At 30.1% G+C, this 15,518-nt stretch overlaps 1 protein-coding gene across 2 annotated transcripts in view; it reads left to right on the top strand.

Annotated features, from left to right (window-relative positions):
- The window catches only part of LOC118183065 (uncharacterized), a 53,153-nt gene that overhangs the window by 5,666 nt on the left and 31,969 nt on the right, over window positions 1-15,518 (top strand). For both annotated transcript variants that reach the window (XM_085814183.1, XM_085814181.1), the window contains exons 2-4: window positions 7,030-7,116; window positions 11,880-11,995; window positions 12,168-12,220. In XM_085814183.1, coding sequence (XP_085670309.1) covers window positions 7,088-7,116; window positions 11,880-11,995; window positions 12,168-12,220 — 198 coding nt within the window. In that variant the 5' untranslated portion in view covers window positions 7,030-7,087. The remainder of the gene's footprint in view (window positions 1-7,029; window positions 7,117-11,879; window positions 11,996-12,167; window positions 12,221-15,518) is intronic.

Genomic DNA, 15,518 nt, shown 5'->3' with positions numbered 1-15,518 from the left:
AAAGGTGAACAAATTTTAAAAATGTTATTATTTAGAGTAGACAGAAGACAAAACAGAACATGCAAACTAAGCAACCCGGTGCATAAAAAAATAAAAATATGCATAAATTTTGAGAGGAGAGTTAGAAAAGTCAAGTTTAAGATTTAAAAAAAAAAAAAAAAAAAAAATAGCCACAAAATCACAAAAAAGGTTAAAAATTTAATGATGATAATTTAGAAGTGCACAGAGTCAAAAAACATTTCAAATGGAAGTAATCAATCATATGAAAATTTAAACTAAAGATAAAAAGAGGAGCTAATTCTTAAAATTTCTTAACACTAGAGCAACAAAAGTTTTGAAATAAAAGAATATATATTCATTCTCATAGCAGCAAAGCACCATTATAAAGCTTATAATGTGCTAAGTGCAAATCCGCACTAGGAAAAAGAAATTGAAAAAAAAAAAAAAAAAAAAAAAAAAAATCCTTCATGTAAGGTCTGAAGATCAAATCTATGTTCATCTACTGTGCTTGCATGCATACCTGCATTTCTAAATAAATACAGTTTGGCAACTTCAAGTAGTGTAGTTAGTGACCATTTCGTGACAATAAAACCAGTCAGGGGTATCCAACTAATGAATGTTATGGGTTGATTCTTTGTACATTAACATTATAAGTTTCTTTGTATACTCATCAGTATATGCAGTTGCCTTCCCCTCAATATGCTGTGTTTATATATGATTCATTTTTCATCCCAGCTTTCTAAATCCATCTTGTTCACCATTTGCTTTTTGGGAGGGGGACTTGGTGGATTCTGTATTGATATAACTGACACTGTAGTCTGTTATTTTGAAAAAGGCACTTAATGTCATAATCACCATGATAGCTCTTATTTTATCCACATAATTTGAGATTAGGTTCCAAAGGACTTATATAGGTGCTGATTTAAAGATTCATATGCACACTTTTTGTGAATAACCAGAAATGAAATCGGGAGAACTGGAGAGCTCGACTGCCTTCCGTAACTATCATTACTAAGGTTATGAGGCAAACCAGGAAGCGGAAAGTTGCTTAGAAGTGCCTGTTATGAAGGGATTGACTATAATCATGGAAAGATTAACAGATGTTTGCCGATTGCTTATCTGTTGATTATTAATTCAAATCCTGGCTGAGGCATAGATATTTGGCAATGTTTTTGCAGCACGGGAGCACTAAAATTCTCTCTTGCTTAAATGTCTTCTACGTGTTACAGTAAGAGAGATGTAAAACTGTTTTGTAACTCTTAATGGTGTTCATGGTAAAAACTGGGATGGAGATTAAGCAGATAATGCTTGTGGGTTTTTGCTTAAATTAAGTAATGCAGTCTTTTATTTGATTTTAAATATTTGATTATATACATTTTCCAGTTTAATAATCCGTCGGTTCTAATTGAAACTTTTTTTTTCTGTGCAGGGCTGCAGAAAATATAGAAATTTCTTCTAGAACATCATTTATGAAAATTAACTTTTCCAAAAAACTATGCTTTGAGATATGAAGCTTCCATATTTATTATTTTGTATAAAGTAAATATGAAAGATCTGATAGTCTCCAAACAATTTTCCTGTCTTGTAGGACCTATCCACTGAAGCCCAGATCTTCTCCCTCTTACTTCAGTTCTAGATGCAATGAACTGAAAAATATGAAATGTCACAAGAATTACTTTTGAATATTTTTTAAATGCTAGATTTTTTTTTTTCTTCTAATATAACACTGACATTGTGTGTGTAAAGCTAGATAAACATTTTCAAAAGTGTTTTTAATTGAAAACATGTTTTTAGATAACCAATTTTAAAGCTGTAAGAATTATTTCTAGATTTTTCTCTCATAATTGAACGAAATGAACAAAAATTGTTTGAATTCCAGCGAAATCCCAAAACTACATTCTGTTCCTTGTAAAATTATTATTATTATTTTTTTTTTATTTTTGAAAATTTTATTATTTTATTTAAGTAGTATGATATCTGTTGAATAATTTCAATTTATAATTTAAAACGGGATGTTACTTATCCTTAGAACAACAATGTTACCACTGTTACGTTTAGATAACCTTTCAAGCAAATGTCTGATTCCTCTCGCTCGGAAATTTATGAATGCCATGCTGTATTTTTTTATTTATTTTCTTTTCTTAACTAATAACACTTTGTTGAAATCAAACAACTCTTCAACAAAAACTTAGAAGATTTTGAATATTGTAATAGTCAGTACCTCCATACCGGTTGAATTGGCCGACATCTAATTTGTGGAAGGTTCCTTTTCACTATATATGTCTGTATATAATTTTAAATACAGAGAAAAATTGACTTAAGATCATCGCAGTTTGCTTTCTGATGAAAACTTTTGTTTGAAATGTTTTTTAACTCTTGTTATGTGTTCAATTCTGTTGCATTCAGTAGTGAAAATATTACTGATTTTATAGTTTTATTATATTTTCAAAACTTTTTTTACATGCACTTTTAATTTATAAAATACTTAAAATGTTTTAAAATGATTTTATACACTGGGGATAATTGTTTCAGCTTCAGCATTCCAGTTTTTAAAGAAAAATTGTAAACCATTTGAAGGTATTCAAAATGATGTTTGTTAAATCAAGGAAATGTTGATGGAATCGAGCATTTGTTATAGAAAATGATATGCAATTAAATCACAACTAACTAGGTTGTGGAATAACCAGATCTTATGCAAAAGAAGGTGTTTTTTGTGAAATGACAGAAAAATCACCAGTACATACCATCATAATAAAGCAGAATTTTCATATTAAATGTATAAAAAAATGAAAATGTGTGGGATAACTGCAACAGCGAAGGATGTCACAATATTATGAATTGTTTTTGATCCTCAATAGTATGTCATTGTACATAATCTGGAGTATGTAAACATTATTAAATCATCCATTAAAAAGTAATTGCTAAATTGTAAAGATAAATCAAGACATCAGTCATCTATTTTCCATAGATTTCTATTGAAATGTATAATTAATGTAACATTATTGTGTTTTGAAATGGTGTTTTTGCTTTGAATGCTGATAATTTACCTAACCGAGGGGGGATACTTTTCCCCCCAAATATAAAAATTAGGTAGATTGTTAAAATTTTTCTGTTAATTGTAATATGGGTTATTCATTTTTCTTTTTTAAAAATTATTTTAATAACTTTTCCCTGTGAGATTTTACTGCAGAGGTTATCACCAGCATTACACTAATTGATAAGGATTTTGTTGAATTTTTTAGACAAGTTTTCTGTTTTAATACAAGATCAGAATGTTAAATATTTTAGAGTAGTTAACTTCGAAAATTCCTGTGAAATATTTTTCCAGAAAGTTATTTTGATACTTTTCCATTTTGCCGGCGCAACCAATAAAGTCGCCAATAATGATACAACTGATGCCAAACGGAATATCCTCGCTGGTAACCTTTTACGTCTCATTTCCAAAACAAGTCGCTGGCATTTCTTATCAGATTGATTGTTTCTTTCAATACTGGCATACAATTACATAGAATTTTTGTCAGATAGTACAGTTTTATGCTCTAAGACCATTCGCAGTAATTAAGTATATTAGGATGTAATCACACCGCTCCCCCCAAAGGCGAAAATATAGAAAAGGCAAAATCGAGGGTTAAATCATCAATTCTAATGAGAATGCAGAAGCGAAGTAAAGCGCTGTGGTTTTACATAATTTCTGAATAAGCTGTTTATACGAATTGAAATAACTTGCATTTAAACTTATATTCCAAATTAAAATTTAACTTGAAATCAATGTAGAATAATTACTGAGAATATTAGATTTTTGTAGTGTAGTTTACGTGAGATGAGATCACTTGGGATAACATGATATAAACCGGTGAATCAGGATGATGGACAGTGAAAGCATAGTAAATTCTTAAATGAATGCCTTTTCACAAATTTATTGTTTTTATTTACTGGCTTTTTACAAAATTTTAAACGATATTAAAATGTTTATGCCTTCAAAATAAAAAATTCTTAGAACTAACATTTGTTAGCGTTTTTTATGTGTATACTTAAGGCTTTAATCTGGACATCCGTAAACCGGAATGATCTATAATCCGGACCTCAAAGCTACAAACTTTCTGTGCATGCGCAGGTCTACTCACATAGATGCACATAGTCTTCTATCCCTTAACCGTAAGCCACTGCGAGCAGTGAATGATATCACAAACACGAATCTGATTGGCGGATTTCTAACGTTTGCTCACATCTTTTTTGGCATAAGCCATCACAGTTTAACTCTTTAATTAACTAAAATACACCTAAATTAATTTAAAATGCAATTTATATACGAGACCAAATGGTTAAAAAAGAAAAGAAATCATATATATTGCTGAACGCTTTTAAGTAAAATGTTTTCTGGCTGTTAAAATTTCAAACTTTGCTGACTTTTTGAAAAAGGAATAAAACAACAAATTAATATTATTTACATTAATTATATACGTTTTAAAAATATATTACAATTAATTCATACATTAAAATGTTTTGAACCCGTTTTACGAAGATTTTAAATAAAAGTGTGTAATTTATGTTTATATTAACCAATTGAATAGCACTAGGTTTTATTATATATATATGTATGTATTGAAATTCAGTAATAACATTTTTAAGATATTTGAAATGATTTAATGACGATTTAGACAGTTTGTAATCTTTAAAATGCGTTTTATCAGTTTTCATTTTTTCAATAAATCCTTTTATATAATATCTTAAAACTTATATAGATATGGCCTAAATTATTTAATATTTTTACAGCTTATTTGAAATTATGTACTTTATAAAAACAAGGATGGGTTTTGCAAAATACTGAAAAGATTGAAGTGGAAATGTGAATGAGATCATATTTGTTTCAAAGTTTTTACGTAAAAATATGTTTTTATTTTTTCTCAGAAACTAATTCATTGTATGCAAAATCGATCATTAAAGTTATTAAGAACTCTCCAATAAAAACAATAAAATTTGGGAAAAAGCATTGAAAACCGTGGGAAAAGAATGACATTTTAATTGTTAAACTTTTCAAAAAATTTAAATTAAAAAGAAATTACTGGCCAAAAAAAGTATTAAAAAAAACAAAGGTTTCAGATTTTAAATTACGTCCAAAGGGGTGTTATTTTAATGTTTTGTGTGTTACCTTTATTTATTAAATATTATGTTTTACATTCTCAAACCATAAAATTAAGTTCAGCAGTATCTCAAAATAATTTTAAAATGAGCATGTCTTTAGAATTTTCGATACAAAGTCTCGTGCGCCGGAGATGATATTTTTTTCGTACTGTGTTGCTATTGCTCGCTTTGAAATCATTTAGTTTTTTTAATGACATATTCGTTGAAGAGTTACAAAATATGAAATTGATAATTATCACATTGCGAGAAACATACATACATTCATGCAGATTCTGCCATAATACAGAGCTCTAATATTTAGTGGCAACAATTTTAAAAGTGAACCGACGTAGGGAACCAACCTAAAATTCCAAAACAACATTAATACTCCTTCTGATGAAATTGGGCATTTTTTTAAAAATGTTTTGTGTGTTATTTTATTTATTAAATATCATGTTCCTTGCAATTGACTGTCAAATTGAGTTCAACAGCAATATTGCAAAATAAATTGTAAATGAGCATATCTTTAGAATTTCTAATACACAGTCTCGCACGCTGGAGTTAAAGAAGCCCCCCCGTGAAGTTTCACCATTGTTCGCTTTGAAATTGAGTTTGTTAATAAAAATTTCCAGAAAGTTTTACAAAATATGAAATAGTTAATATAACAAATTCCTAATTTGGGCTTCCCGATGCCCATATTCGGGTGGAAACGCAAGTTATTCAAAATTGCATGTCTCTAGGTGCCGTTGTTTTTTCACAGTGTGGACTAAAAATTTTCTTTCAGCTTAAAATCATCTTGTCATACAAAACCATTTAATAATATTAAAAAAAAAGTAGATGAAAGTTTTTAAATAAAAAAAAAATCATTCAAAAGGTGTACCGGGTCCCCATGTCTCGTTGAAGACTTTATGCGAGTTTTTAGTTTTAATTTGAACATTATTTCTGGAATACCCAGCATCGGATAACCTTGTTTGTACTTGTTTACAAATTTCCATATTTCGTACTGTTCCATTTAATTTTTTTGGACGATATCGCATCCGCAGATATCTATCAACATGATTGTTTCGCTGACAGTCCAGCGAGCAGTCAGTTGTACGTCAGCCATGTTGTTTGTTAAAATTAAGTGAACGGTGCAATCGCGTATTGCTCTTTTGAATGGGGCTTTAGAAAAAGGAAAAGTGTAAAAGGTATGCTTAAATTCATCATAAGAAGTTTCCAATAAGTTAAAAACTAATTAAAAGTAATTAAAACTTTTAACTCAGTCTTTCCTTTGGACTTTTCTTTGTTAAGTAAGAATTTTAGATTTTGTGCTCAAAATTATAATGCTTAGTATTAAGCGAGTTATGTGTATATTCCTTTAATGATATAAAGTTAAAAGCCCAGTTTCATATTTTTCCTTAAAAAAATATCTTCTTTCTTGAAATTCTGTAGATGGGCATTTCAAAATATATGGAAATTAAATTAATTTCACAAGTAGTTTTATACCAGAATCACTTCTCAGTTTTTTTATGTTTATGTATTTTATCATTAACCATGAAAGCTGGCAGAGATTTTGTTAAATGCGTACCAGCGAAAGTCTGGAGGAGGAGATTGTTGGGTAATAAATAGGGAACTAGTATGTAGTATAATTAATTGGTCAGGATTACATAAAATCAAGGCAAAAATCTTACGATTATGTTGTGATATCACATTGATCCATTATTACCACTTAATCATGCTGTTTGGTGACAGTATGTATTTGTTGAGAATGGTTGATAGGAAAATATTAAGTGTAAAGTTCTGTTAATGCCTATGAAATTGAAATTGAAGGGCTTCATGAAGAAATAATTATTCCGTAATGGTAAATTTTTTCCCTATGTGTGTGTTTTTCTTCTGCATGCTTTATATTTATTTCTTCCCTCCTTACAGGTATTGCACTCATAAACACGCATCTTTAAGTTTTTTCATTCATAACTAAGAAATTTTCATGGACAGAGCTAGTAAAGTAATTAGGAGGTAAGTGTATTTTAAATGATTTCATTAAATTAAAAGTACACTTAAAATGATAATGTAATGTAAATGAAAAAAATTTCAATTAGTATAATTGATCTTTATGAATTGAATCTGATTTTCTGTAATCTATTGTTTGCATCTTCAGTGTGACAAAAGTGCTAGTGTGAAGCTTGTTTGAACTCTTATACACTCGTATGCAAAATTAAGAGAATCTGCACACATTACATTGAAGTTCTGAAAAACTAATGGGCAGATTTTAATGAAATTTATGAATATGCATTTATAACAGAGAAAGAGATGTATCATTCAAAAGTCAATTTATGTATGCATGATTATTAGTAGACATCTATAGCTCAGGGATCTTAAAACCCAAGTTCTGATATTAAAACGGAAAATGAGTTAAATATGGGGTATGATGCCCTCTCACAACCAGACAGGTCATGCAGTGTGATGCCATACTGAACAGGAAGCAGTTGAAGAGGCCTTGTAGCAGTCGATCCCACTCCTCAACAAAGCAGTTTTCAACTCAAAGATTTATGTATTTATATTTTGAACTCCAGCCCTGTTCAAGGAAGAATACAGCAAGGAGACACTTTTAAATGCTGTGTGGAAATTGTTGAAACAGTTGATCAGCCATTTGCTCAGCATATGCAGCCATAAAGTTGAGATTATTAACATTGATTAACTGCACTCAGCTAGAAATGTGATTAACCTCGTCAGCAGTATTCCTTTGTTAAACATATAATAACAAGTAATAAAATAAAAGGGTAAGGAGGGAAAGCATATATAACATATATGGATGGAAAGAAGGTATAATTTTCTCTTGTTCCCATGCTCTTTACAAATGTAGACTGGCCATGTTATAATTTTTACTTGCTCTTAAACACTTACTAATTTACTCATGTAATATGATTAATCATATTCTGTGCATCTCTTTGTTTGTTTGTAATATCATCTCCTCCAGAATGGTGGGGAATTGAGTTTCAAGAGATGTATCTCTAGATTCCAAAGATTTGTGGAAAGCCATTTTGACCATTCTCATCCTTGTACAACTTTAATCAGATGAGACATTAATTAAAAACTCTGAAAATGCTAATTTTCGAGCTCATTTTTCTGATTGATAGCAGTCTTGCTCTCTAGGGATAAAAATGGTGTATTCCGATCATTATTATGCTGCTCAGTTTCAAATCGTTCAAATTTTTTGTTTATTTCAGCATTTTAAATAAAGAGTGGCTGTAGGCAATATTTTTGTTTCAGGTTAGGATAATTCACACGATATGTTACTGCCACAGGATTCATAGCGGTCCTTACAAGTGCTTATAAGTCGTTATATTTGAAAATAAAATATAAAAGCCTTTATAGGTGCTTACTTTTTCTCTAAAGCACTTTTTTTTTAGTGCTATTTTTTGCTTTTAGTGCTTTTTTTTTTTTAACGAACGCACATTTTTTCCCCGTACCAAAACCAAAACTAAATAAATAACTTTTCTTCCTTATTTAGAATGTCAGATGGTGAATCATACTCCCAGAAAAAGCTTTTTGTTCCTTTCTGTGCATTAACATAACCTTTGAGGCTCACAAGTACAGACAGGTGCATGCCGTTCTATTGGTCACAGAATTGTGAAAAATTCCAATACATTCCATATTCTTTTACGTCCACCCAATATTACACACGTTTGAATTTTTACCAAGGTATTAATAATTTATATTCTCGTTCCGCATAGTCATTTCATGTTCGCGTTTATTATGATCGGTATGCTTATATTGTGAGCATATGTATGAATATTTATAATAATATATTTGCAGTAACTGCTGAAGTATAGATAAACTTCAAAAATGGGTAAGCGTGTTTTAACACAGATCAGTTTTCTAAGGAATAATATTCGGAATGGCATAAATAAAGTGAAAGTAATCAAATAGTCAAAATAATTTCTTTTGTTACAGTTCGCAGCAAAGCAAGCAACAGTCTTTTTTTTTTTGGTCACTTTCCAGCATGGATTGAATAGGACTAAAAGTTCTGCGGTCTTCCAAACCAAATGAAGAATGATTGTATTCCAGAAATTTAATGCAATCTATTCAAAATTAGAATGAAAAACACCCCAGATTGGTAAATCTCTTTATTATAATCAATATGAGTATGGCAGGGATATCGCGCAGAGCACGACGTGTCCTGCTCAATGATAAATATGCCACATGGGTGCAAGCAAAAGGTCGTTTTCCTTTATTTATTTAGTTATTCTCTGAATACCGGCAGCTATTGACTCTTATTGCGTAATATCGCATGCAGAGAGATAAAAGAATTTTACTGTGCTTGCTAAGCAGATTAATTTTCAGTTTCATTGGGCTGTTTTTTATATGATGCACTATTGAAATGTCAAAAGCATTATTTAGCTAAAAAATCTAAAGAACAGCTACAATCTAACCCCCTTCCTCTTTTACCAGTTACGCTCAACTATCCGGAATTTTCGGATATTCGCAATTTGAAGCAATTTCCCGTCTTCTGATTTCAGAAAAGTTCCTTTTTTACTTATTTTTACTTAAATTACTATCCTTGCAATATGTGTTAAGGGAAAATTGTTATACAATGAAAATTTAGAAAATGTTCAGAATTTTGATTAAAGTTAAATTATTTAAATATTAATATGAGTGGAAAAATAAATTGTTTTTATTTTTAAGTCCCAAGCAAATATAATAAATATGGCTTATTATTATTTATTTTCTCTATTTTGAACTGAAATTTCATCATTAAATCTTGTAATATAATTTAGTTCTACATAGTTTATTTTTCTTTCATTCTAAACTAGTTCTGTAAATTGAACTGGTATTTAAAATTTAAAAAAAAAAAAAAAAAAAAAAAAAAAAAAAAAAATGTTGTCCATGGTTGAGGAATGCTCATTCTTTCTTAATAAATACTGGATTTCTCATATTTTAAATTAAAAGTCTAATTTTTCTTTGAAGGTAATGTAGCTATGTATAATGTAATTAGACAGGTGCTTATTTTTTTTCATAAAATGTGCTTGAAAAGTGCTTATAGATGCTTATTCTTTTAACTAAAATGTAGCTACGGACCCCGAGTCACGTTAATTCTTTTATTGATATTGAGAAAAAGTTGTCATATTACATTAAATTTAAATCATGATGTCATACGCATACTTGAGGTACCAAAAGTTCTTTCCTGTTTTGCAACAAAAAAGTTATTTACAAATTTGTTATTGCTTGGAAAGAGTGAAGAAAATGATAAACAATTTTTCCATTGTAAACCTTTGCTTTTATAGTTTTCATTTATACAATTATCAATACCTTCTCTGGTATTATTCATGCATTCTAAAAGAGAAATCAATGAATAATTATCACTCCCTTTTATTTTTTATAATATGTTATAATCAAAGAGTACAGTTTGTTATCATTACTTCCATCAGTATTTAGAGAAAATGGTGTGTTGCACACTGATTTCATAATATCGGCAACAGTACTTTCTGCATGCATTTTCGCAATAGCTGCAGTTTTGGTATGGCTTCAGCTAAATTTTTTTGCTATGGCAGAATCCAGAAACATTGCTTTGAAAAGCTGTTTGGAATGATCCGAAACAGAAATCAGTAGATTATGTTCAGTTAAAAATTGAACAAAATAGCATTCGGCTTCTATAGCATCTGTTTTATCATCTTTTATTAAGAAATTCATTATTTCTTTAGGTTTTACAGTGCCAAATTCTTTATGCTTCTGAAAAAAAAAAAAAAAAAAAAAAAAAAAAAAACTGTTTACAGTCATCTTTTCTGCCATGTGCAACTGAGAAGTTTGTTGCATACACTGCAATGTGCGTGATTCACAGATAGCTTCTTTGTTCAAGGTAGCATAATTAACAAAAAACTTCCAGCTGAATCTCAGCTCACAAGACACATGCTAAGGCTCTTGCCGTAATCTCTGGTATTATTCATGCATCTGGTATTATTCATCTAAACAATGAAACTGAAGGCAGCCTGAAAAAGCCATATACAGCAGCAACGAACTATACATACAGCTTTGCCTGGGAGTGCTGGGGAACTATTGTCAAGTAATTAAGGGTTGGAGTTAATGATCTACGATTGGCTATTCTTCAAAACCAGCAACGCACTCAACACTTGATATATCATGACACGGGTATTCAGCGAATCATCGGATGAATTAGTTGGTTTTGTTTTGCGTACCCTGTTTCTGTAAAGTCCATAGTTTTTTCCATACTTTTCGTAGCTCGTAGTTTTACATTAATTTCTGTAGAAACTACGGAGAATCCATAGTAATTGGAGTCTATGCTATTGATGCACACAGTTGCAATCCTGCCCTAAGGGAAAACTGCACACAGTGGGTGAAACTGCACATATATCCGCAAAAGAGAAGTAATCATTTCACTTAAGTAGATTATTGTTAACACTGTAGCATTCTAATTGGCAAAGGGAAAGAATTCCATTCCAACAGAAATTCGTGTATACAGACATTTCAGTTGTGCGAGAGGAATAGGTTTGGCCCTCTATTGAGGCAAAAGGGTAAATACAGCAAATAAATGAAATACTAATTGTTTCTTTTTCAGAACTTAAATCATCAGTTTCATTTGTTATATTTTTTATAAACAAAATTAACCGTTTTGAAATATTTAAGATATATCGCCTTATATAATCACATTATTAGTTATTTTATATTAAGTTACATTATCTGTAATATAGCTTATCTAATTGCATCATTATTATAATATTAAATTCTAAAAAATTAAGAAACCTTTCTTTTTTATTGTATAGGAGTAGCGTACGTCTGAAGTCTTTAGGAGCTGGTCATTCTGATCTGAATATGGTGATATCAGAATTAAAAGATTTAAGACATGCTACTAAAGCTTTTATGTCAGCACAAAATTCTGGTAAGTGAAGAATTATGTCATGAAATTAGTTAATATTGTCATGCTCTTTATTAATACCTTATTATTTTTAAAAATGAAGTAAAAACATTCAAATGTATGTTTATCATTTTTAAAAATGAAATGAAAACATTAAAAATTATATTTATTATTGTTATTAAACTTTATTTTACAGCTTCTCAAGACATGGTTAAATGGGCTACTTGTGATGAAAACAGAGCTATTCAAGTAAAAATTTATTGTTATTTTATGGTTTATTTAATTTACAATCTAATTTTTCTCAGAACTTTAAATAAAAATTTCTGTCTTGTATCTCTCTCCTCTTTTCTTAAAGATATTTTTTATGATAGCGAGAGTACAAGTAAGTCTCTGCCATTTTTTATTAAAAATTGGGCATTTATTGTGAAAGAACGGTACATTATGTTTTATTCAAAGTATTGGCCATTGCAAGCCATTACTTTTCCACATCTTTCTGGCAGCATATAGATACCACGTCAGAAGAGCGTTTCATTTTTCAAAGGCTATCCGGAAATCAATCCGATTTTTGGTATCTTCATATGATGTGAAATGCTGCTCAGACAGGCTGTGTGTCATCAGTCAAAATAAGTAATAATCAGAAGGAGCAGTGTCTGGCGAATACAGTGGGAGGAAGGGCTTTTCATTTGAGTGTGTACGAGCAGGTGTTTGACTGGCGCCGACATGTGGATCAGCATTATCATGCAGGAGAATAATTTTGTCATGTCTGGAGTAGTTAGGAAGGCATTTTTCTTCGAGTACTCATCTCAGTCATATCATTTGTGTTTGGCAGAGAGCCCAGTAACGGTTTCATTCGTTTTGAGCATGTCAGTATATGACACCAAGTTGATCCCACCATATACACAGCGTGATTTTTTTCCATGAATATTTGGCTAGGCACTCAGTGGTGAAACGTGGCTAGCGGTCCCTATAATTTTTTCTTCTTTGGGTTATCTTAGTGGATCAATTTTTTATCACCAGTGACTATACAATGGAAAAACCCCTTTCATTTATGCCTGGCAAGCAGTATTTCATGTGTAAAGAATCATTGTTCAACGTTTCTTGGCTTCAGTTCATATGGAACCTAAATTTTTAATCTTATTCTAGTAATGCTTCCAATTCTGTATCTTCGTGTACTTTAATCCTTTTGCTCCATTCTTTGTCTTCGATGTCAAGTTCACCATTCTTAAACTTTTAAAAACACTCAAAGGCAGCTCATAAGAGATTGTGTTCAGCCTTTTATTTAGTTGTTAAGTATTTAGTTCCACTTATTATTACTTTTATATTTTATTATTTATTTTATTTATTACTTTGTTATGATTACCTAATTCTGTTATTTAATATAGGCATCTTTTCAGCCTTCATCATTTATATTTTTGATAGTTTTAATTTATGAATATAAAAGTTACTTTTATTCAAATTTTGGTATTTATCAGCATTTTCTATACTTTCTGTTTGTTTAATTTATAAAAAAAATATTAAAAATAATCTAAATCTAAATAAAAGTGCGTGTATTTTTTGAGTTTTGGAAAGGAAGAGGGTAAGATCTTACAGTGGTGAAAGGGATGCATAGGGCAAGATATGTTGAGAACCACTTCTGTGATGTTTTGATTTAAAACATCAATTTTATACTTGTATTTGTTTTCAGATCTTTTTAAAATTTATGATTTCATCTCATTATCACGAAAACTCCAGTGCCGCCAGAATAGTTTTTATATAACCTTAAGAAGAGTTTTCTCCTAGTTTGCCTAATTTGTTTTCCATCATCAAGTTTTTTTTCTAATTGAAGTTGAATTTGAGTTAAATAATCTTATGAATTTTGAATTACATCATCTTCTTTAGTAGAATTTCTTAAAAATCAGTGCAGGGTGAAATTATCTCATAAATTTATTAACCAATATCAATATTTTTAGATGTTGTGTTTCTTCTTCTGTTTCACTGCTATGAATCGGATATCACTTTGAGTAAAAATAACAACTTTTGCTTCTTTATTTTGAGGTGCTAAAATTGGTTAAAGACTTGGTTAAAGGAAAAAAAAAAATAAAAAATAAAAAAAAGGATCGTTTTGTTTGTTATTTTAAGATGTTTAAATGCCAAACATTGCTGTTAAGCATATACTTGCTTCTTTTACTTGTTTTTTTTTTTTTTTTTTTTTTTTTTTTTTATCTTTTGGCATTTTTGTATGTTGAAGAAGTGGTGTAAAAATAAGAGTTGTTTTAAATAAAATGAGAGCTGGGAATTGGTTTGAAGAAATCTAGATTTTATTTACAGGGTTGCCACATACTTGGGAAACCTGGAAAAGACAGGGAATTCGAAAATTGACCAAAAAAGCTAGGGAATTTAAATATTTTAGTGAAAATCTGCAAAATTCGGAGAATTTCATATGACATTCTGGAAAAAAGCGATTTTCGCACCAACGTGGAAAGCGATCACTTTCTTGTCGAATCATGTATCGCATGAGGGTCATTTGGACAGCTGTTGTAAAGCCAATCAGATTGTCTTTTAAAAAGACAGAGCAAGTTTCCAGCATCTTTGGTTTCCAATAACCTCGAAAATCCAGAGATTTGCATGCGCATATGCAGTTCATGTTGAACGAAAGTAAATCCCCAGTCTTGTATAAAACAAAATATTTTAAACCTTTTCTTCTTTCTTAAGTGTCTTATTTGACATTTTGCAGTTATCTAGGCTAACCATTTAATATATCTATATTTGCCAAAATACTATCAATTTGTGTTGTTCAGTTTTTAATCCTTAAGTAATTAATTTATTGTTATTCATATCAGTTAATGTGTCTTCTGTTATTAGTTAATAATACTTTCAAATTTTAGGCAGTTTTCTCTGGCATACTTGTGAAACTAATTCTAACTGTATGATGACATACCTTCATGAAATTTAGTGGACATATTTTTTGTTTATGTATGCTGCTAATTAAATATAAAATACTTGAATTTATTTAAAAATAACATTAAATAGATTTCTTTCTTTCTTTAGCTGCAAAATGTTTGCAGAAAAGACATTTTTTAATCCCGATTGGGCAGATTCTAATCTTAGTCGTCGGTGGAGAAAACAACTCCTATAGTTATAAAAGTAATGCTTTGAGGATTATATATATATGTGTGATGATTTTAAAATGCATAGATGAAAAACAGTGGAACTTTTAACAGCTTAGATACTGCGTAGTTAACCGAGAAGATTGTAGTGGCTTGAAGGTCGCTGAGTGAAAAGCATGATGATGCAATTTAGCACAACGTATCTTGAAAAATCACAATTTTTATTTTTTTTACGCATATCAAATCATCCTTTTTCAGATAAGATGTTTCCTAATTATATTTGAATACAGTAAGTTGCATTTTGAAGTAGAATGTCATCTTAAGTAAGTAAGCAGCAGCGTACATAAGAAGCATCTTGCCAGCAGGAGAACTTGTGGGGCAGAATTATAGTACTTTCAGAGGAAGAAGGTTGGGAGTGGGAAAGTTTCAGTTCAGAGTTTTGGTTTACAATTAATTTGATT

Source organism: Stegodyphus dumicola, chromosome 3 (genome assembly GCF_044657685.1).
Source record: "Stegodyphus dumicola isolate Sdum_Otavi_A_Nest chromosome 3, ASM4465768v1".
In the NCBI taxonomy this organism is placed as follows: Eukaryota; Metazoa; Arthropoda; class Arachnida; order Araneae; family Eresidae; genus Stegodyphus; species Stegodyphus dumicola.
The sequence above is the reverse complement of the archived record's forward strand: the minus strand, read 5'-3'. Positions and strand labels throughout refer to the sequence as shown.